This window comes from Tachysurus vachellii, chromosome 3 (assembly GCF_030014155.1).
Source record: "Tachysurus vachellii isolate PV-2020 chromosome 3, HZAU_Pvac_v1, whole genome shotgun sequence".
In the NCBI taxonomy this organism is placed as follows: domain Eukaryota; kingdom Metazoa; phylum Chordata; class Actinopteri; order Siluriformes; family Bagridae; genus Tachysurus; species Tachysurus vachellii.
The window spans coordinates 33890028-33914037 of NC_083462.1; the positions used below are offsets into that span (position 1 = coordinate 33890028).

At 42.7% G+C, this 24010-nt stretch overlaps 1 protein-coding gene and 1 long non-coding RNA gene across 5 annotated transcripts in view; one reads left to right on the forward strand and one right to left on the reverse strand.

Moving 5' to 3' along the window:
- Nucleotides 1–1056: 1056 nt before the first annotated feature.
- enah (ENAH actin regulator) overlaps nt 1057–24010 on the reverse strand; it is a 90769-nt gene continuing 67815 nt past the window's right edge. For 2 of the 4 annotated variants that reach the window (XM_060866899.1, XM_060866898.1), the window contains exons 5-14: nt 15674–16113; nt 10118–10446; nt 9604–9740; nt 8321–8369; nt 8097–8148; nt 7743–7809; nt 6287–6346; nt 4628–4712; nt 4451–4508; nt 1057–3550 (exon numbers count right to left, since the gene is read on the reverse strand). In XM_060866899.1, the coding sequence (XP_060722882.1) occupies nt 3513–3550; nt 4451–4508; nt 4628–4712; nt 6287–6346; nt 7743–7809; nt 8097–8148; nt 8321–8369; nt 9604–9740; nt 10118–10446; nt 15674–16113 (1315 nt within the window). In that variant the 3' untranslated portion in view covers nt 1057–3512. Of the gene's footprint in view, nt 3551–4450; nt 4509–4627; nt 4713–6286; nt 6347–7742; nt 7810–8096; nt 8149–8320; nt 8370–9603; nt 9741–10117; nt 10447–11718; nt 12397–15673; nt 16114–24010 lie in introns of all 4 variants that reach the window. The other 2 variants (XM_060866901.1, XM_060866900.1) reach the window with 2 other exon arrangements.
- LOC132843520 (uncharacterized) lies at nt 6036–23878 on the forward strand. The gene is made up of 4 exons (XR_009648124.1): nt 6036–6484; nt 9193–9762; nt 22876–22955; nt 23404–23878. It is a non-coding gene; the product is annotated as an uncharacterized LOC132843520 (long non-coding RNA).

A 24010-nucleotide genomic window follows, 5' to 3' on the forward strand; every position in this document is an offset into this window, starting at 1 on the left:
ATGATCTGTGCAGAGTGATGTAACGCAACAGCAGATTTGTATGAATTTCTTCTGCGGAAGTGTGCAGCGAGCAATAGCCATGTTTCATCATACCGTCATAAGAAAGCCACCCAGGATGTCCTCAAATCTGGCAGCTTCTCATTTAGAGAGTAGTATGGATTCACACTGTTCTTCCAAAAGATATTCTGAATTAATAACGTTCACTCCAAAAATATCACTTTATCACAGGACAGGAAGGTGAACAGTCCCTCATTCCCTATATGTTCCTTTCCCTCTTTCTCACTCACAGCACTAATCTGTTAGCCACGTTATCCTCATAGTGGATGCAATATTAGTTCAATAGTAACTTCAACTGCAAAGCTTAATAGAACATTAACATTAAAATCACATGCCTAATATCATTGGTTCCATTTGTGCCTCCAAAACATCTCAGACTGGTTGACACACAGACTCCAAAAGACCTCTTTGTCTGTTAGTTAGTTAGTCAGTTAGCAGTACCTCCATGGATCACACGTGTTTGTCCAGCACATCCAGAAGATACTTGATCAGATTAAGACGTAAATAATTTAGAGGCCAAATCAACACCGTGAGCTCTTGTCATGTTCTTCAATCCATTTCCTGAACAAAGTTTGCAGTGTGTCAGGACACATCATCCTGCTGAAAGAGTATTAGGAAACACAATTACCATAAAGGAGTGAACTTGATCTGTAGCAGTGTTTATGTAGGTGGATCGTGTCACAGTAACATCCACATGAATGCAGGACAGAATGTTTTCCAGCAGAACATTACCCAGAGCGTCACACTGACTCTGCAGGCTCGCCTTCTTCCCATAGTGCATCTTGGCGTCAGCTCTTCCACAGGTAAAGGACACACAGACCTGGCCATCCACATGACGTAAAAGAAAACTGCCATAGCTCCATGGTCCAATTCTGATGCTCACACTATCATTCCTTTCTTTACCCTTTAAAAAAAACAGGCCTTTCCAAGTTGCCTAAAAGTTTCATTTTATTTTAGTATCCAATACTTGAATAGTAAATTCACACAAAACACAGCAGCTGTATTGCAATTTTTATTTCATTTGCTTAAACAAACAAATGCATGTAAGAAATTTCTAATTAATATGAGAACAGTATGGTACAAGGAGAGTGATAAAATAGAAAAAAAAAAGAAACCAATAAAATGCATTTTGTGGACATTCAAACAGATCTAATCCACCACACACCCGAAAAGTCGACGTGGTTCTCAGCCACTCCTGATGACGGAGAAGTCAGCTTTTTATTTATTTATTTTTAAAAGAAAACACAGTCGACCAATTCACCGTTATTCAAATGACTCCCACCGCAACAAACCTTACATTTTCAGACATTTCGAAACATTCCGTATAAACCACTTTTAACACAAACCTTACTGCAACAATAAAAATGGCATAAAGAATAAATGCACATTTTTCAAAGAAAAAAAAACCCAACAACTTAAAATCTCCCTTTTATATTGTACTGAAGCAGGGTGTAAAACGTGAATGAAGTTATGATTAGCCGTATAATTATTACTAGTTGTTTTTAAAAAATATCTGACATATTAAATGCGACTTCAGAACAAGGCACAAACCATGAAGATCACAAACAGATTTATCCATCCATGTATGAAATCAATCTCGATTGCAAACGGTTCTCGTCCACAGCCTTCCAGAAAACAAAAGGCAGCTCGGGACAGTGTGGTGTTCAGGAGATTTGTTAGTGTTGAACTTTGGTGGGACTGCCACACACGGGGTGATGACATCATCAGCAGTATCGAGAATTATTTGATCTTACAGGTTATTAAAGTGCAATCAATGCTGTCTCTGTACAAACTTTCTGATTCCTTGATAGATGATGTCGAATGATCAGGAATGAGTAAGAGGGATCGTAAGCCTATAGCAATAATCATGACAAAATGTGCTACTCTGTGTGAAAGAATTAAAATAATACGTTTACCAACTCAAAGAAATAACCAAAAAACATGATCAGGCTCCAGTCACATTAGTCTTATGCTGTTGATTCATTTCCCACCTCTTGATTGTACATAGAGCTTTTAGACCAACAAGAGTCTTGAAATTCGAAAATAAATGACACCATGAATTAAAAGAGCGTCAAAACCAGAATTTAGAAATAAAAACAAAAGTCTGAGGGACTCTTGAGGATAGCGGTTTACCTGTGTGAATTAACCATAGCTATAAACAGGTTGTCCACGTTTACAGTTTATTAGACAAAAACTCGTGTGCAGTTTAAAAACACTCACGCCCTCATTCGTTCACCGATTGTGGTTAGAGATGATTACAGGAAATAAAGAAATGCGCATAGGGAGGAAAACCGAGTGTCAGTGCTACACTTATTGCTTATAAATTGAAAACAAGAAACGATTTCAGTTTCGTGGCAGCAAGATTTCCCATAGCATTCAGAACAAGACATGCACTAAAAATCAAAAGAAATAACAGAAGAGCCTGCAGTGGACCAAGAAACATTAAAAAAAAAAAAAAAAAAAAAGATGCTAGATTTGATTAGCACTATCTACAGATGCGGTCTTGTTGATATTGGCATTCACCCATCGTTTAGAGACTGAAAGGATTTGGTAAAAAGCTACAATGAATTACAGTAGAGAGGCATCAACTCGCCCGATTATTCCAAACCATTTTCCTCCACATACAAGACAAAGGTGATTAAGTCGTACAGTGGTTTATAGGAGACAGACTTCGGAGCGTTTGTCTCCGCAAGTAACTGGGAAATTACCGAAACTGATGCTGACTATCCCAAGATCGCATGGCTAAGCTACTTCATATGGCCATGGAATATATTAGAACAGACAGAATTAAACGAATTGAAGAATATCTAGTTTGCCTTTAAATTACATACCGGGATTATAATAATATCAGGAAGACGAGCTTTTTTACGAAGTCCTGCAGCAAGAAACTACACCTGGTTCGTTCGTCTGCTTGTTTGGCCCGACTCCAAGTTTTCCTCAGTGGTGCTAAGCAAGCTAAGCTAAGCTAAGCTCTACTTCACACTACTTCTGACCAAACATGACTGCCCTTTGATAAGCAAATGTGCCAAATAATGAACTTCACCTGCTGGAAAATACAGTCACTCTTCAGTGATTAATACAGTATAGAGTTCAGTAAAAGGTTGTGTTGTTTTTCCCTCCTCAGAGTGATTGCTCATCTTTCTATGATAGAGTAATCTTTTGCATATTGACAGTCACTTCGCTAATAACGGCTGCGTCCCACCCGCTAGCTGGAACACGGAGGGAAGTTCCACAGCCTGAAAATCACACCTATGGCATCTCTTCTCGGTATTTGTAGCCCTAAAAAGGCATCGCGCTCAAACGCTCCTTCAGAATTAACATGGTTATTGTGATCACCACGAGTTTAAAATGCTTTTGTAAAATGTCCGTTACCACTGCATTTTTAGAGAGTGTCAGAACTGAAGCTGGCCTTGTGATGGACCATGGTTGGGAAACAGTTGGGGAGTCATGGTCTCTTACGCAGAGTTGGACTTGCCCAACTCCTCCCTGATCGCTGGAACACAGAAAACATGGAGAAAAAGTGTGAATTTCATCTTTTAGTATCTGTGGAAAAGAAGTCGGCATTCGGTACACTTCACCAGCATCCACTACACAAGAGCACCATGTCAGTGTAGGGCAGCTGGCTTAGACACCTGAGATCACAATCTGCCACCAACCTGATGCTCAAGTGTAGCAGAAAGCTGGAAGTGATGCATAGTCTGAATTATTTAAGATATTCCATTAACTGTTTATTAAGATTCGGACATGTTGTCTTCCTGTTTGGGTAAATTTATTGTTGGCAACCTTAGACTCAGAGCTCGCTGGAAAACTACTGACTGTATGAACACACACACAAACACACATGAACACACAAACACACACATGAACACACAAACACACACGAACACACACACACACAAGAACACACACACACACGAGAACACACACACACACAAGAACACACACACGAACACACACACACACACACGAACGAACACACGCACGCACGAACACACACGCACGAACACACACGCACGAACGAACACACACACGAACGCGAACACACACGAACACACACACGAACACACGCGCGCACACGAACGAACACACACGAACGAACACACACGCGAACACACACGCGAGCACGAACGCGCGCACACACGAACGCGCGCACACACGAACGCGCGCACACACACGAACACGCACACACACACGAACACGCACACACACACACGAACACGCACACACACGAACACGCACACACACGAACACACACACACACACACACGAACACACAGGAACAAACACACACACAGGAACAAACACACACACAGGAACAAACACACACACAGGAACAAACACACACGAACACACACACACACACGAACACACACGCACACAAACACAGTATTACCGTCAATAAGTTCTTCTTTCAGCTTTGACAGTTCCTTCCTCATCTCATCCAGAATGTCCTGAAATGTTAAAATGGATATTTTCAGCTAAACACACAGTAAATCTTCTTACAATCAGTCAAGATTCTGGAACTTAAAACACATAATAATCGTAAGCCATTTTATGCCTGAGTAATGACCTGTTTCAATCTGTCATAGTCCAGAGTTTCTGATGGCACTCCATTGGCACTTAGGGATCCAGTAGGAGTGGGCGTAGACCTCGGCCTGAGAAACAAACAGGATGGCGGATCACCGTTGGTCCACAGAAATGTACATAAAATAGTAGCTGAGAAATGGCAGCATGTTAATAGTGCCACGTGTTTAAGCACGTTTCCACAACAGAGAAAATGCAACACACTGCTGAGGCTGAGATTTCAGGCAGGACATGCAGAACCAGGCATGCAAGCAGAGTACAGTCAATACAATCAAATACACCTCCGTCATACTGCTGTGAGACATGCGTCTATCTCTGATTACATGTATATATGGTGTATAGTGCATGTCAGAGGGAAGAGTTTATGGCTCTGACCTACACGCTTGGTCTCATCAAGTGCAGTTCACTGCACAAAAGTGATGGCTAAATGAATGGAAAATAAAATAGATCTAGATTTTTCATTTACAGTGTATTTCAACATCACACACCTTTAATGACGCGTTTGAAAAACGAGTAAAAATTCAGAAGCTATGCTTAGACAAACATTATTGTTTAAGAAATTTCTAATAAGAGATTTGACTGGTTAAAAAAACTGATAAATGGAAGAATTGGCTTGTATTATGAGTTCATGTGTAAACAGAATCTCCCAAATCTATGAATTAAAAAAAAAGGGGTTTAAATTCGAAATCTGATCAAAATCTATGGACTTCAGTATATCTATGTATGGAGAGGCCAGTAAGAAGTTTATCACATTGACGTTACAGTCAGAGAACACAAAATAGGGTTCACATGTTGACCACATAAGCAGTTGCATCCCAACACCGGCTGAGGATTAGAATTGTGAAAGCACTCCAAGCTGCAGTACTGCTGCATGCACACACCCCAACACACCCCAACACACCACAACCCTCTCACACCCTGACACACACAATTCCAACAAGGTAATCACCCAAGTGTAGAGACAAAATGCCATGAGATCTGTTCAGCTAACAAGAATATAAATAAATCCTGAGAGCAGTGGAGGACGTCGCCTGAGAGAACTGAATTCCAGGCACATAATCCAGCCCTAACATTTAAACAAATAAGAAACGAACGCAGGCAAAAGTAAGGGTTCACTTACTTTCACGATGCCTGTTTAAATCGCAAGACATCAGTGTCAAAGCTAATGTTTGTTTGGATGTTGAGAACGACTTTTCTCTGAGATCACCATTGCATATTATTGAGAGACAGAAAACGGAAAACGCCCATGTGCACAAGTGTGCATGTGCATGTGCATGTGTCCTTATCTGCGAGGCCTGCTGGGAGAGTTGGCACAGGCTCTCTGTAGAAAGCCACTTGTAGCATTCGATACTGTTGCACCGTGTCCCATTTATTCAGCCCTAAACTCTCGGAAACGCTAATGCAATTAACTATGAATGTAACGACACTTACAGAAGCCTAACTTGTTTTAACAGCGCTGACATGAGCCGGATGTGCGCTTGGAGAACCAGGTGGTGATTACTTTGTTGGACAAACTAGCAGCTCTGTGTGCCTGAGAGTAAAGTGAGCCACTTGCAGATCCATCCCTCAACCTGCTGAGAACACTTGCAGCACAACAAAGACTAAAAACAATAAAAGAGCTCCGCAACTCTCCAGACTCTTATACCTGTTTATGGAATCACAGAACTTTTCAGTACTCATCTGATTTCTCCATGGAGCATCCCGTCTGCGAGAGTAAAAAGACTAGCTGGTCAGAAGCGTGGGAGTGAGACACTGTGTACAGTGTTTCAGGTCATGGAGATGAAGCAATAAACCGATTTATAGCAAATTGCCCCTTTTTAGGTTTCCTGCTACACAAGAAACGGTAAGAATAATGACATCTGCAATAAAATATCACTTGCTAGGGAAAGCTGTAAACAAGAAGTATTAAGAAAACTAAGGGAAAGTAAACCAAAAATAAACAAAAACAAACAAACAAAATAAAAATCGCTCAACAAGAAGATCTAGTTATTATTCTGATGCTGGTATCCATTCTTGTTAAATATCGTCGCTGTCGGGCGGAAACCTCGTATGTCCAAATTTGGTCAATTTCATATTTTTTCACATATCGATGCTATTGGTCAGTCCCCACGTGGGTCTGTTATTTTTACAAGTTATTAACCAATCTAAAGTCTTGAAAATAGCTTGAGCGCAAATCTCATAACTCCATTGGACACTTCAACTGTCCACCTCTTCCTCACTCCGTGGGAGAGCTTCACGGCATATTTCTCCTCAAGAAGAGTCGCGACGAATCAACACGTCTTCTGAGGTAAATGTCTTCAAAACACTGGGCTCAAAGAAAAAAAAAATCTTGACCCCCGCTAGTTCTGGTGCTCGTCTGAGGACAGGAATTTAGCGCAAGACAATCCACTGTAATGCGGACTAAACCCTGTGTACTGCAGATAAGGTACGGCATTTTTTTAATTTCCTGAAAAATAACGGTTTTGGAGATACGAGGATTCCGTCTGACAGCGACGATATCTTTTATGATGACGTTTTTTTTTTGGGAGATGAGAGAAGCCATTACTGCAATTCTCTCTGATAAACAATAAACTGTTCCCTGGTTCCTACATTAATGTTGTAAGCTGTACAGAGCACAACCCTGACAGTCTGAATCCATAATAAACTCTACGTCACTTTAAATACGAATGTATCATTTGTTTTTGTGCATCATCGTTTATGAAAGAAAAATCTGAATTACAATTACATTATCATCAAGCATCCGATTTTGCTATAAAAATCGCACTGATTCGATATCTCGACTCTTCTGTTCATCTGAGTTTAACTGTACTGTGCGTGTGCAGAGACGGACGGTTATACGCGTTATACGCGACGACACCATTTTAGTACGGCCATTTGAACTCCGCCCGAGCCCACGTTCTGTCATGCGGCCTTGTGGAAGCACAAGACAAAGCAGATGCAGTCAGTGTTTCGTGTGAGGAGCGACACACCTGAGCTGCTTTATAAACTCACAGTGCAAAACGATGTGTGGAAACGTACATGAAAAGAGAGAGAGAGAGAGAGAGAGAGAGACGGCACGGAGAACTAGGTCACGGTGACATGCTTTGTGCTTGGGTTCATACCTTCCGATAACTGGTGATTTGCTACCATTTATGGTGTTTGTCCTTTCCCACGGCTTTCTGGGCATGTCTGTAATGGGCATAGGCAAATGCAAAATAATGAAATAATATGTTTAAAAAAAAAAAAAAAAGAAAGAAAGAAAAAAAATAGAAAAAGAAACAGAAATTTCACCACCAATACAAAGACTGATCAGTTAGATTAATGACATGCAATTGTTTAAGAGCCTTTTTCCTGTTTGTGAGTAGCAGGAGATTTTTTTCCCCTTTTTGTTGATAGAAAACATCAAACGTCTGTTCTGACTGGCAGCTGCATGCTTCCTGTTCTGGGAACTGAATTAACACCGTTGGGCTTCTCACCTGGTGTGCTACAGGCTGACAGTTTCGGAGTAACGGTCGCTTCGATTTCTTCCTGTTGGATGAAGTAGAAAAAGCTCATAATGGAAGGATAGTAATAATGCCAATAGCACAATAATACAGTTACAGCATGGATGAAACCTGGTGTCCACTTTGGTATCAGACAGCAGGAAAATCCTCTCGATAGTAAAAGGTTTGCTGTGCAGTTTGCACTTCTCTGGACTCACCGTTTTCTGATCAGGCTCTGGTGATGCTCCTTTCTCTGTGATTCGTCTTCTGTGTTAGAAGCAAAAAAACAAACAAACAAAAAAAAATCTTATTAGCTGATTATTAAATTAGCTTTAATTGTGAACCAGTGTAGTTTAAAATACATCTCTGACCTATGGGATAATGATCAGATGTTACTGTTACTTCCTGAAAACAAAACTGCAAGAGCTTGTTTTCTTTCTCACCATTTTCCAATGTTGTTCACGATTGTATTAGTGTAAAAGTATAGCTGACAACAATAGCTGGGCTCTTTTCAGAGCGCAACGTAGCTATATGACATTCGGCTAGGTCAGGGGTCGGCAACCTTAAACACACAAAGAGCCATTTGGACCCGTTACACAGGGAGCCACAAAACCCTTTTGACATCTAAAATGAAGATAACTGCATATATCGTTTTTTACCTTTATGGAACGTATAGAAAAAACTGTAGTGTGTTGCATTTATGAAATCAATGAACTGCTACCGAGTAAACGAAATTTTATTTCTGCACACAAACAAAAATATTTTGAACAGTTTGAACTAACCTTAACAAAAAAGATACTGGGTTAAAGGTTACTTTCAAATAAAATGTTTAATGTCTAATTCAGTCCTCTTCGTGTTCATGACATCAAAATTTTAACTTCACGGCTGCAGCAAACCAAAAATGCGTCTGCTTCTGTGTCGGATTTCGCAAGTCGGCAGTTATGACGCGTATTTTGAGCGACAAACAAATTAAACACGGTTTATTTTAATGTTACAAGAGCATCATAATCTTAGAATTTCATTTTTTTTTTTAAAAAAACTAACTAAAATAAAATAGATTTAAATTAAATATTTATTTTCCAATCTACAGGGAGCCTCAGCAGAGGGATGAATGAGCCACTTGCGGCTCCGGAGCCGCGGGCTGCCGACCCCTGGTCTAGATGCTAGATGGAGAAGCGCAGCAGCTTCGATTGAGGACAGCTTTATTAGCAAAGAAGCTAAAGCTCTGAGCAGAGTGTACATGTGACGAACAGAGGTTTTTCAGGGGTGTTTCTGGCATCACTACATCATTACAGCCACATGAAAAAAAAACCAATAGTGTTTTATATACCGTTTCTCCAACATACAGTATAGCTAAATTGCCTGTACATTAATTTCCCCCTTTTTCTCTATTGTCCGGTGATGAAGAAAGATGCACACAAGTCGCTGTACGTGTTCACTAACTAACACATTCACTCTGCTCACACTTTAAATGTCACTATGGACTGGAGAGTGTTGGTACCTCCTGGCCAGTAGGGCACTCATCTCCTCCATGAGTCCTCCTCCTCCAGGCAGCGGACCATTTCCTCGGGCAGCCTCGGGCTTGGCAGCGCTGGGAGCCGTCACACCACCAACAGCTGCGATACTTGGCTCTTCATTCTGCAACAGGAATCAGCAGCATGTGAGTTTTCTGAACTGCACCAATGTGCTTTGCATCCGAGTTCAAATCATCAGACCTTTCAGAGCAGAGTGAATTACAACTTATACACTGAGTGCTAAGTACTAGGTCTGAGATGATCTGCAGAATGTAGCTAATAGATGAAAAGTGATTTGCAGTGACATGATACACACAAAGACAATAAAGTGACTCGGATAACCAGATGGACAGTGAAACTGGTCTAAAAAGTCTACTATTCCCAGAGTAAGGGCTATTGTATCTCCTTTATTTATTTGTTTGTTTGTTTGTTTGTTTGTTTGTTTATTTATTTATTTATTTATTTATTCATTTATTTATTTATGCGATTCATATATATTACCCTTGACACTTTCCGTAACTTGGCGCCTGCAAGGGCAGCTGCCAGGCCAGAGAAGGGCTTGTTGTCATCTCCGGTGGGTGAGGGAGTAAAAAGACCAGAGGGCAGAGGTGGTGCTGGAGGTGGAGGTGGAGCAGGAGGCACGACCTGGCCAGTGGGAGGTGGTGGTGGTCCTGGGGGAGGAGGCAGACCTGTGGGAGTAAGTGTGGTGGGGAGAGGGGGAGGTGGCGGTGGGCCGGGAGGGGGAGGTGCTCCAGCAGAGGTTGGGGTCACAGTGGAGCCGGGTGGAAGAGGGGGTGGAGGAGGCAGAGAGAGGCCAGCCTGCACTGTATCTGTGGAGGGAGGAGAGAAAAGAAAAAAAATAGAGAGTGATCAGATTAATGAAGGAAGATTTATAGTTATACATCTACTTCATTTTCACACAGACACCTCTTCTAAATATTCTTAATCGCTTCTCTAATGTTCCCCGTATCCCTGTGATGAGGTTTATCTCCAGCTCCAAACCACCTCATCCTACAAATCAGCTAATTAACCAGCCCTCAAGTTGACGTATACGTGACAGGGTGGGGAGAACATTAAAATATGTAGGGTATTGGAGCAATGCAGCACTATAACTATGTACTTCTGTATACAGTCAGTAACAGTTTCATCGTCATGTTAGATATATAAACGATAACACAAAATGAAGCTGAAAACGAACGAGTCTGGTGCAACATGACCGTAGGTGAACTGTATGAACAAAAGACAGCAAACGAAAGCTGATTCAATACATAATACACGGTAAGGACAGATGACTTCAATACGTGTTGATGAAATGTAAACACAATCACCTTCTAAATAATCAAATCGTCCTGATGACATTTTGCAAACATGCAAGCAACCGAGTTACACATTAGTATGAAGCTCAATTCTGAATGCGTATTTATATACAAGTTATAATGAATTAAAAAAAAAAAACACAAACAAAAATACATGATCCATAAACACGGATGACAGTAATATCACTTTAGAGTTAGACTTAGCTACATGTGCTTAGTGCGTCTTCGATACCCGCTATTTAAAACTCAAACACAAAACATCAACAAGAAATCTCACAAAAAAAAGTATTTAGTCGTGTCCAATTCTATATATTTTTTTCTTTTAAGTTTACTGTGCCAAACATTGGTGAAAGCTGAACATATGTGACGTGACATACACGTGTACGTGGTGGGAGGCGGCTTATTAACAATGCCTGACAAATGAGATTCATGATGACCACAAATAATAAAACAACTAAACATACAGACAAAACTTTACTGATGGATTCTGAGACTATTCAAATAAATATGTTAGAGACTGACAACACTTATGAAAGAGAAAAAAAAAACAAAAACATGCCATGCTAATGCACACAAAAAGGTAACCAGGTTGACCGGGTGGGTGGTTTTCACAAATGGAGGGGGAGGTGATACAAATCAAACTACCAAGATAACAACTCTCATCCTACAAAGCACCAAATTACAGCTCCAATGGAAACTTCACACTTAAGCGCCGATACTTCTTGGAACCTCCTTCATGGTTTAGTAGGTTAGTGGAGGCAGAGAGACAGAGAGAAGAGGCCTTACCCGGCTCTGGAGCAGAGGAGTCTCCCAGCACCGAGTTTACAGAGCAATCAGCATTGGCAGGGCAGGCTGTAGAAGGAGAGGGGACAACAGGAGGCTGGATGGATGGACAGGACACAAAAGGAGTCATGGGGGTGGGGAAATGGGGCAAGGATTGAGGAGGCAGAGGTGGAGTTGGGGGTGATGGAAAGGACTGGCCCAAGACTGGGGAAGCAGCATGGTATTGAGTGGTGACTGAATGCCCATTGGGCGCTGTGGGTGAAGAGGAGAAAAGAGGGCTGGAGGCTGGAACAGCAATGACTGGCCGAGGGCCGGTGGCTTTGCCAGGGGGGCTGCTGATCATGACTGGAGGCGATGGAGGTAAGGGTGTGAAATTGGTGGGCTGGCAGACCACTGTTTTGGAAGCTGGGGCAGGAGGCAGAGCCGTGGGGGTGGGTTGAACGGGATGCCGCCTGGGGACGGTGGCATAATGAGGTAGGACTGGGTGGAAGGCAGAGCCTTTAGAAGTGGCAAAACGAGAGGCAGAATGGCGCAAGGGTGGGGTGGGAGGTGGGACTACAGAGGGTGAAGAGGAAGAAGGAGGAGGAGGGTAGTTGGGAGTGGAAGGGGATACAGGTGAAGAAGAGGCAGAGCTCTTGTTGCAGTCTGGAGGTGGAGGGGTGTGAAGGGTACTTTCAAAGGCTGAACAGACCAGGAACGGAAGCCGTGCAGAGAGAAACAAGACAGAGAAAGGAAAGGAAGAAAAAAGAAAGAAGAGAGAAAGGGAGCAAATGAAGCAGGAAAACCAGCACAGACCTACATCTCCATAATTATTTTACTCATTTCTAGGACATTGGACAAGTTAAATTAGTACAATCTGTTAGATGAAATCATTAATGACTTTAAAAGATGGATCACAGTCTGTGCACACACGGCCAGTCAAGTAGGTGAAAGATACACGTTCTCTCATTCGGTACTTTCAGGAGCCAGAACCAAAAGTGGTCACTGGTCTAACTCCTAAAAGCCCACCTCATTTTAGATTAGTCGAGCTAATCAACACATGTTGGTTAACCATTCACTCCATGCCAACTACGGCAACTACAAAAACAACACATTTTTGTTTGCAAAATATCTCAGTAGAACAAAATGCCACATGGAAACCTGAAAACCTAACCTAAAGATTCGGTCAGCTTTTATCACTTTTATCTCTGCAACATAGAAAATATGGAACTGGCAATCAACAACCCTTAAATTCTGTTTAAAATCCATCCTAAAGTACTAAGCTTCATGTATTGACAGCCAATCATTTCAAAGAAAAAAAAAATCCAGTAACCCGAAGACTAAAATACAGAGATCGGGCTATGAGCATGAACACGTAGCAATGCTCTTGACTAAAGTGCCACATTCTCCTGCGCCAAGGACTCGCTCCAATGTTCCTAAATACTCTCATGTCCCTTAATATATTATTTCTCTAATCTAATTTTTTAAAAACATGGGTCATATTCATAAGGAACAATAGCTGCCATTAGCATAACATTAGCTGTGGTTCTATGAACACCATATAAGCACTAGGGGTGGTGTTGAAGTGAACATGTATATAAAAAAAAATAAATAAATAAAATAAAAAAATGACACTGATACAGAATTCCTGCTACAACATTTTCATTAAACCTAGTATCTGAGGCCTATAAGGACGGCACTGGTCCTGAATGTCACAGACCCCTGGTGTAAGCCACTTTTTAACCACCAGGAGCTTATCTAGCCTTCTAGTATGTAGTAGTATGTGCTATGATCCTAGTAGTAGTATCTGCTATGGTGTGGTTTGCTGTCACATACAGTTTGTGTAGCAAACCCGGTCCAATCTACATGGTGCACAACATGTCTGGACCAGTTCTCACATAACAACATACATAACCAACGGCATATGCAGGTGGTCTGGCTGGGATTCGAAGAGGTCCACGTGCTACTAGAAGATTTGCTCCCAGATCTGTTACACCACCTGGGCATATGCCCTTCCTCATAAGTGTATCTGTTGCCCCATTGACCTGTTAGGTAAACTGATCTCAGTGAGGCTTGACATCAGTGTGGCCACTTTCGTGAACTTTCATGTACAACCGAGCCTTTCTGGTCTCGGGCTAATTTATGCACCCGACTAACCCAAAAGGATCATGACCTGGATTCTGGTGTCTCCACAATACAGGCAGGAAGGCCATGAGGGTTAGTCAGGCCTCCCTCAGTTCTAGCAGGTTGATACACCACCTGTGACACTGCACTGACCTGAAGCCAGTGAGGGAGATGTTTCTCTGATGGGGAATCATTCCTTGGCATACCCCTTTCTTGAGAAAGGCTTTGCATCTCCAGTAACATGATCCTCTCACAAGATGAAATCTCAGTGTATATATAGCTATATATAATGATATACTAGCTATATCATTTTACACATTGCCTAGTGTCCTTGTTCTCTCCCCTTTAGGGCTTCTCTGGCCACAGACCCAAAGAGCAGCCCAAGGCATGCAAGGTTCACTTGTACACTTATGGCACTGTGTACTATGCCTGCACTCTCTATCTCTACATTATGTGAACCAGATTGCTGGAAATCCTTCTAATCTCCCAGGCCATGAACACTGCTGACTGAAACAAGGCTTGACTCCATAGTGGAGTAACTGGCTCTCCAGATGTCTGCAGTCACTCTTGTGCTAGCTTGAGAAAGATTTGGCTCGACAAGGATGCAGTACAAGGCTGATGTTCATCAACTTTACAAGAGAGGATCCTGGTGTTAGACACTGGCAAAACCCACTGAAGAAAAAAACATTTTCTATCAGTTCTACAATATTGTACAACACGTTAGCTTTCCTTAACATGTGATTTACCTCATTTTTACAAGGACATACAAGTTGCAATATTAGATGTACACCAGAAAAACAACCAGTCCAGACTTTATATATTGAAGGCAGGCAATTAATCACACACAAACCCCTTCCACCTCCCAGCTGTTAGAAGTTAAATAAACTTTAATTATTATCCAGATTTCCTTATTGTTTATTATCCTTATTTCATAAATCAAGGTTTACATGTTATTCCCTTCTTTCTGAATCCTTAATCAATTGGACCAACGAAATCCAACGAAACAAAACTCCAAATCTGTAATATATACATTTGCGCTTCATTGCTGGTTAAATGAACTTCTTATTACAAGTCAACATGGAACCAACACCATTTTATCATGGATTACAACATTAGGCAATATTTTATCTAGACTTTAGCAGACATTGCATTTACCACAACCCACAATGTCACTTCTGATCAAACTGATCAAGTCCTTTTACTTGCAATCGTTCTTTAGTGTCACGGTTTAGAAACGAGAAAGAGCTGAGCACCCAGTGTGGTTAAACAGAATTAACTAGCAAGGCTAAATCCCAGTAGACCACTTATCCACTTTAGTTGTTGAAAACGAGTTTACTTTAATAGCTTCGTTAAGGAGTTTATATGAAAACAGGGGCAAGAAAAAGTTAAGAAACAATACACTTAAAACAGGATTTGTCAGCGCCCGTTTCCCATCAACAGTCGATATTAACAGAGTTAAACACAACTTTACTCCCCCAAACTGCTATACTTAATTGTTCATCTCTTATTGTCCTGCTGAGCAGATCATACTGTACTGTATGTCCCCTAGAGACCTGCCCCATTATGTCTTACTGCACCGTGTGAAGCCTAAAGTATAACATAATCTTTCACCTTGAGAAAATACTAAATTCTTAAAGGTTATATTTATATTATATTTAAACTTGAAAAAGCAGAAACGTAATGTACGTATTCAGAGGACGAGGTAGAACATTGCATACAACTCTGTATCTTCATTTAAAATCATCATAAGATTATCTCTGCTGTAATAGGCTTCACATCCCCATGACGTGACTGTATGAAGAAAACACTGCAGCTGTTGTGGACTCTGTAAAAAGACGAGGTCAGAGGAGCTCACCGGTGTTGGAGACGCGTCGTCCTCTATCGGCGTCCTCTCTGTCGATCTGCTCCCGGTGCTCCCTCTCCTGCCTTTCCCGGTCAGCACGTTCGCGCTCCAGCCGCTCACTCTCGACGCGCTCGCTCTCGAGCTGCTCCTGTCGCTCGCGCTCCAACCTCTCCAGACGCTCCTGCTCTGCACGCTCTCTCTCCAAGCGCTCCCGTTCCTGACGCTCACGCTCCTGATGCTCGCGCTCCAGCAGCTCTCGTTCCAATCGCTCACGTTCCTGACGTTCGTGCTCGAAACGTTCACGCTCCAGCCTCTCTCTATCGCGCTCCTGACGCTCTCGTTCGAGCCTATCGCGCTCCTGGCGCTCTCGTTCAAGCCTCTCACGCTCCTGGCGCTCTCGTTCGAGCCGCTCACGATCTAGCTCCTTCTGACGCTGCAGCTCCTGCAGCTGCCTGAAAACAAGAAGCAAATAGGAATAAAATTAAACCAAGACCGAGTGAAAAAATAAAAAATTAAAGCAGATGGATACATGACCACTCTCATGACATTTTATTTATTTATTTATTTATTTTTAATTACGACAGTGCACATTAGTCAACAAATCAGCAATGAGCATCAGTGTAAATATGCCGGAATTAGCACAATAGCTAAATTTCATCCTAAGTGAGTGTCATAAAACACTCTCTCTCACTCACTCATTTTCTACCCTTATCCGAACTACCTCGGGTCACGGGGAGCCTGTGCCTATCTCAGGCGTCATCGGGCATCAAGGCAGGATACACCCTGGACGGAGTGCCAACCCATCGCAGGGCACACACACACACACACTCTCATTCACTCACACAGTCACACACTAGGGACAATTTTCCAGAGATGCCAATCAACCTACCATGCATGTCTTTGGACCGGGGAGGAAACCGGAGTACCCAGAGGAAACCCCCGAGGCACGGGGAGAACATGCAAACTCCACACACACAAGGTGGAGGCGGGAATCGAACCCCCAACCCTGGAGGTGTGAGGCGAACGTGCTAACCACTAAGACACCGTGACCCACGTATCATAAAACACAAAATACAAATGACTTACAAACATAACAACATGCATACAGACATATTACACAGAACAACAAAGACTAAGTACAGTAAACAGCAGTCACATAGAAGTTAGAAGTTAGACATGACATAGCGATTATAGAACACCGGGTACGGTCACTATATAATTCATTATCTGCACAGAGTAATCTGACGCCTGTATCACTAGCTACAAACATGGAGGAAACAACATTTCACTCACATATTTGTATACGATACATTTATTTGTATAGCACAATGTTAATGGATATTGTCTCAAAGCATCTTTACAGAAATATATCGTTTAAATTAAAATATACAGGTTATAAATACATTTATATTTATGCCTAATAAATGATTTTCATCAGGTATTATATAGTATAATAATTCTATAGTAAAATATCTGATTCTGTAATAGTCCATTCCTACTAACTTCCATGAGTATTTCTAGTGAATTAAAGCTAAAATCTTGATCTGCTTTTTTTTTTTTTTTTTTTTTTTTTTAAAAAAGGTTTTAAAGTGAACCATGTTTAATTATTCCAGCTGTTGAAATAGAAATACATAAAATCAACATGACAAGTTTCATTAAAAATAGAGACATGAACAAAGAACGGTCCAAATGCTTGTGTAATGTAAACCACAATATAAAACTAGCTTTAAAATCAAACCCATGATTTATGAAATATGAAACTGAGGTAATAGTTTTGAGGAAATGGACTACTACAGAGAAGGAAGTGAAGCAGTAGTGGATCAGTTCCTACACTAGAGAGCAGCATCTTCATATCAGATCATGAAGAATGAACACGTTTCACTTTCAGCTCCATCGGTTACTTTCTAGATTAAGCCAGCTTTGTGGTAGCGTCCTGCCAAAGGGCCCTCCAAAAAAACCCAACAAAACTGCCAATGCTCACGGCTCGAAACGCTGAAAGCCTGCACTACATGGGCCAGATCTGAGACCACCACACACACACACACACACACACACAGAGAGACACGCACACACACACGCACGCAGACACACACACACACACACAGAGATACGCACACACACGCACGCAGACTCACACACACACACAGAGATACGCACACGCAGACACACACAGACACACACGCACGCACGCACGCGCGCACACACACACACAGAGACACGCAAGCGGACACACACACAGAGAGATACGCACACACACGCACGCAGACACACACACACAGAGATACGCACACACACAGACACACACACAGACATACACACGCACACACACACACAGACACACACACACACGCACAGACACAAACACACACACACAGACACACACACACACAGACACACACACAGAGATACGCACACGCACAGACACACACACGCACAGACACACACACAGACACACACACAGACACACACACAGACACACACACAGACACACACACAGACACACACACAGACACACACACAGACACACACACAGACACACACACACAGACACAGACACACACACAGACACACACAGACACACACACGAGAATGTAGACATGCATCAGTATCTCTTATAAATAAAAACGTCTGGCATCTTACTAGATGGAAGTGTGTGTGATGTTTGTGTTGATGAGCTTGCTGTATAATCAGACTGGTTATTTCTGCATGTGGACATATCTTTATAAAATATCATACAAATGTCTTCAGAAGTTGTTTTTTCCCCCTCCAGAGAAAATGGTAATTTTACGTTATAGTGTTAAACTGCTGAAATCTGAGCAGCGTTAAAACATCAGCATCTGTTCCCTAACAACAGGACGGAACATTCGAACGGCTTCGGTGAAAAGTGAGCTACGTCCTCTTCAGCGTTTTGAATGCGTCTTGTTTTCCATCCTAATGATATACTGAGAAAAATCCAGCATGATATCTTCTCTGAATGACGGCGAGCTGCGTAGTTATAAAGGAGACTATGACCTTCAGGCTGTGGAAACTGCAGCTCAGCTTTATTCTTAAGCACAAAACTCGATCAAAATCACACCTCAGGACTTTCTTAACCAGCTAAACGTAAACGTCTCTAAAGATACCAAACAAAAACCGGGCAACATTCCAGAAAATATAGATTTGTTCACAGCCAGTCTGCGTTAAACCAAAACAAACAGCAGTCATCAGAAATCTAATAAAACACGATGACGCTCGTACGTCTGTATTTATCAATTATTTCTAAAATCACACCCTTTGGTGTCACTCAGATGAAGATGAGGTTCCTCTTGAGGTTTTCTTCCTCATATCTTCTCAGAGTTTTCCTCTCGTCTGTTGCCTCAGTCTTGGTCATTAAAGATGAATTCAAATTTAGTTGTTTTCAATTTTTTTTCATTCATTCACTCACTCATTTTCTACCTCGGGTCACGGGGAGCCTGTGCCTATCTCAGGCGTCATCGGGCATCAAGGCAGGATACACCCTGGATGGAGTGCCAACCCATCACAGGGCACACACACACACTCATTCACTCACACACTACGGACACACACAAGGCGGAGGTGGGAATCGAACCCCCAACCCTGGAGGTGTGAGGCGAACGTGCTAACCACTAAGCCACCGTGCCCCCTGTTTTCAATTTTATTTATTTATTTATTAATTACAGATTTTTATATTTCTGTAAAACCACTTTGAAACGCGATACAAATAATAGTGAAATGAATTGAATAATTAGGACACGGCTGAAGCTGATTTTGTTGTTTTCAGACATTACAAGCATAAATAACTAAGTGAAATGTTCAGCTGAATAAAACGTTTCTGTAGCTAAATTGCAGAAGGAACAGACATAAGAAAGGTCAGATGTTCATGCTTAAGCTCTGCATTGATGGAACTCCACAAATCTTTATACTGTATGCAATAATGATAGGAAAAGCAAAGTCAAGTGTAGTCACATGTCTCTGACTTCATTTACATTGTCTCTCTCTCACTGTGTGTGTCTCTCTCTCACTGTGTGTGTGTCTCTCTCTCACTGTGTGTGTGTGTCTCTCTCTCTCACTGTGTGTGTGTGTCTCTCTCTCTCACTGTGTGTGTGTGTCTCTCTCTCTCACTGTGTGTGTGTGTCTCTCTCTCTCACACTGTCTGTGTGTGTCTCTCTCTCACACTGTCTGTGTGTGTCTCTCTCTCTCTCTCTCACTGTATGTGTGTCTCTCTCACTGTGTGTGTGTCTCTCTCACACTGTGTGTGTCTCTCTCACACTGTGTGTGTGTCTCTCTCTCACACTGTGTGTGTGTCTCTCTCTCACACTGTGTGTGTGTCTCTCTCTCACTGTATGTGTGTCTCTCTCACTGTGTGTGTGTCTCTCTCTCTCACTGTGTGTGTGTGCCTCTCTCTCACTGTGTGTGTCTCTCTCTCTCTCTCACTGTGTGTGTGTGTCTCTCTCTCACTGTGTGTGTGTGTCTCTCTCTCACTGTGTGTGTGTGTGTCTCTCTCTCACTGTGTGTGTGTCTCTCTCTCACTGTGTGTGTGTCTCTCTCTCTCACTGTGTGTGTGTGTGTCTCTCTCTCACTGTGTGTGTGTGTCTCTCTCTCTCACTGTGTGTGTGTGTCTCTCTCTCTCACTGTGTGTGTGTGTCTCTCTCTCTCACTGTGTGTGTGTGTCTCTCTCTCTCACTGTGTGTGTGTGTCTCTCTCTCTCACTGTGTGTGTGTGTCTCTCTCTCTCACTGTGTGTGTGTGTCTCTCTCTCACTGTGTGTGTGTGTCTCTCTCTCACTGTGTGTGTGTGTGTCTCTCTCTCACTGTGTGTGTGTGTGTGTCTCTCTCTCACTGTGTGTGTGTGTGTGTGTCTCTCTCTCACTGTGTGTGTGTGTGTGTGTCTCTCTCTCACTGTGTGTGTGTGTGTGTGTCTCTCTCTCACTGTGTGTGTGTGTGTGTGTCTCTCTCTCACTGTGTGTGTGTGTGTGTCTCTCTCTCACTGTGTGTGTGTGTGTCTCTCTCTCACTGTGTGTGTGTGTCTCTCTCTCACTGTGTGTGTGTCTCTCTCTCACTGTGTGTGTGTCTCTCTCTCACTGTGTGTGTGTCTCTCTCTCACTGTGTGTGTGTCTCTCTCTCACTGTGTGTGTGTCTCTCTCTCACTGTGTGTGTGTCTCTCTCTCACTGTGTGTGTGTCTCTCTCTCACTGTGTGTGTGTCTCTCTCTCACTGTGTGTGTGTCTCTCTCTCACTGTGTGTGTGTCTCTCTCTCACTGTGTGTGTGTCTCTCTCTCACTGTGTGTGTGTCTCTCTCTCACTGTGTGTGTGTCTCTCTCTCACTGTGTGTGTGTGTCTCTCTCTCACTGTGTGTGTGTGTCTCTCTCTCACTGTGTGTGTGTGTCTCTCTCTCACTGTGTGTGTGTGTCTCTCTCTCACTGCGTGTGTGTGTCTCTCTCTCACTGCGTGTGTGTGTCTCTCTCTCACTGCGTGTGTGTCTCTCTCTCTCACTGTGCGTGTGTGTCTCTCTCTCACTGTGCGTGTGTGTCTCTCTCTCTCACTGTGCGTGTGTGTCTCTCTCTCTCACTGTGCGTGTGTGTCTCTCTCTCTCACTGTGCGTGTGTGTCTCTCTCTCTCTCACTGTGCGTGTGTGTCTCTCTCTCTCTCACTGTGCGTGTGTGTCTCTCTCACACTGTGTGTGTGTGTCTCTCTCACACTGTGTGTGTGTGTCTCTCTCACACTGTGTGTGTGTGTCTCTCTCACACTGTGTGTGTGTGTCTCTCTCACACTGTGTGTGTGTGTCTCTCTCACACTGTGTGTGTGTCTCACACTGTGTGTGTGTGTCTCTCTCTCACACTGTGTGTGTCTCTCTCTCTCACACTGGGTGTGTGTCTCTCTCACACTGGGTGTGTGTCTCTCTCACACTGGGTGTGTGTCTCTCTCACACACTGTGTGTGTGTGTCTCTCACACACTGTGTGTGTGTCTCTCACACACTGTGTGTGTGTGTCTCTCACACTGTGTATGTGTGTCTCTCTCACACTGTGTGTCTCTCTCACACTGTGTGTGTCTCTCTCTCACACTGTGTGTGTGTCTCTCTCACACTGTGTGTGTGTGTGTCTCTCTCTCTCTCTCACTGTGTCTCTCTCTCTCTCTCTCTCTGTGTGTCTCTCTCTCTCTCTCTCTCTCTCACTGTGTCTCTCTCTCTCTTTGTGTGTGTGTGTGTGTCTCTCTCTCTCTCTCTCTCTCTCTCTCTCTCTCTCGTTCACTTTTTCTTTTCTTACATTCATGTAAACCATTAAATCTAGGATTCACTTTATTGTTATGCAGCACATCTAACAGTATTTAGAGGAACAGAGAGAACCAGTTACTCTGAAACAGGAATCCCATTGACCTAGTCAGCTGCCCCAGTTCTCCACATTCACACCAGGTTTTTTTTCCCTCTCTGTCCCTTTATCGAGGTTTCCCCAAGACTGAGCGCTTTGTGTACTCTAGTGCAAAAAAAAAAAAAAAAAACAAGCAGTGCTGAGAAAGCAGCTTAATATCTGCAAAGCACAAAATCCCACAGCAATAGGGTTCTCCTTCCCTCGGCGTCAGTAAAGAGCAGAGAAGATCTGCCTTGTAGACATCAGCCGAGCTTTACAGAAACCATGAGTGAGATGAACACAGGGGATCATTAATCAGGTGTTGGAGCTTTGACAGAGGTGCAAACCTTACATGACGTTACATGAGGGAAACAGACTCTTGTGTAGTTTTAGATGACGATTAAAGCGGACATGCCGACTACAAACGTCTTACTTCACCCTGACAAGAAACAGGAAAAAAATTCATAAGCACCTAAAACTTTACGCAGCCTGACTGCACTGATTTATATAGAACACAAACGAACATATGATACTGACAGCAAAGCAAACTTTTGGCCCAAATCCAAACCTTTGTTTTTCCTGCGCCGATGGGTGTGTTTATTTTTACATCGGTTCAAAAGGTACAAAAGATTTTATGTAGATTAAGTTCTGTAAATGTAATGAATGCTAGAAAAGCTTCTATGTTTCACCTGATCAGAACTGTGTGGTGTGTGTAATGGGATTAATCCAGTACTGGGACGTGTCTCCCTCAAGCCACAGTGTTAATGCAGAACAGAAACACAAACCAGTAGATACAGGTTATTTAAAAAAAAAAAAAAACATCATCATCATCCTTCTTCACTGGTGAACCATTTTTGTCTTTTCTTTTCCAGAAGAAATCGTAACATCCTACAGGCACAAACATGAGAAGTGCGAAGTAGAGAGATGAAGCTGAAGAAATCCACTCAAGCAGGTGATTTCTGTGAGCTATTGGATGGCATTAATTCCTCATATTTACTTGAACATTCTGTGTCCTGGTGTTGTACCACAATAAGCATCTCAACACTACGAGACGAAGACATTACTAAGCATTTCACACCTACACAACACATAGACCTAGAGTAGGCTTCTGTAGATCTGCCTCCAACCAGTAGAATGTGAACCATGCAGCAGGTCCTGACATCGAGTCAGAGAGACAATGACTAGAGCGGTGAAAGTGTCAGCAGGTTATGACGCTGTGATCAGTGTACCGATACTCTAAAAGTGAGCAGCTCCGTGCCTGTGCTCTGCCGTCACTGTTAGAGTTAGTCGTAGATGGTATATATGATGTGCTCTCTAACTCTGTCAGTGAAAACCAGGAGTAAAGTGAAGGTCTTCGTTCTGTCTGAAATCTGATCTAAAACGACCTATTTATTTTGCAGGTCATGTCAACAAAGGACCGGCTCTGGCATGGAGGCAAAACAGACGAGTCAACACCCGTGACACATGCCGAGTCCTGACTCGAGGCCCGTTTGGACCGTGCAGCTTTTCCGCTCGGCTTTAAAGACCAAGGGTTTCCGTCTCTGTGGACGTCTGCCAGGACGGTCCATATGGAGCCTTCATGACTTTTCTGCCCAGCAGATTTCACTTAATGCTGACTTTCCCTTTAAAGAAAATTCCTTCAAAAAACTACATAGTTGACAACATTCCCTTTCTCACCATTGTAGCTGTGTGTGAGCTCTGTGACTCTGAGTGAACAGGGGCTTAAAGAGATGCAGAATTTTGCTTCGCGTGTCTCCAGAGGAAGCACATGTTCGCTGTACCCTCCATGGCTGGTAGGTGACGGGTGATCAGGGCGAGTCGGCTGGATGACAAAACGATCTTTAATTATATACACTCACCGGCCACTTTATTAGGTACACCTTACTAGTACCGGTGTGGTCTTCTGCTGCTGTAGCCCATCTGCCTCAAAGTTCGACGTGTTGTGTGCTCAGAGATGCTCTTCTGCATACCTCGGTTGTAACGAGTGGTTATTTGAGTTACTGTTGC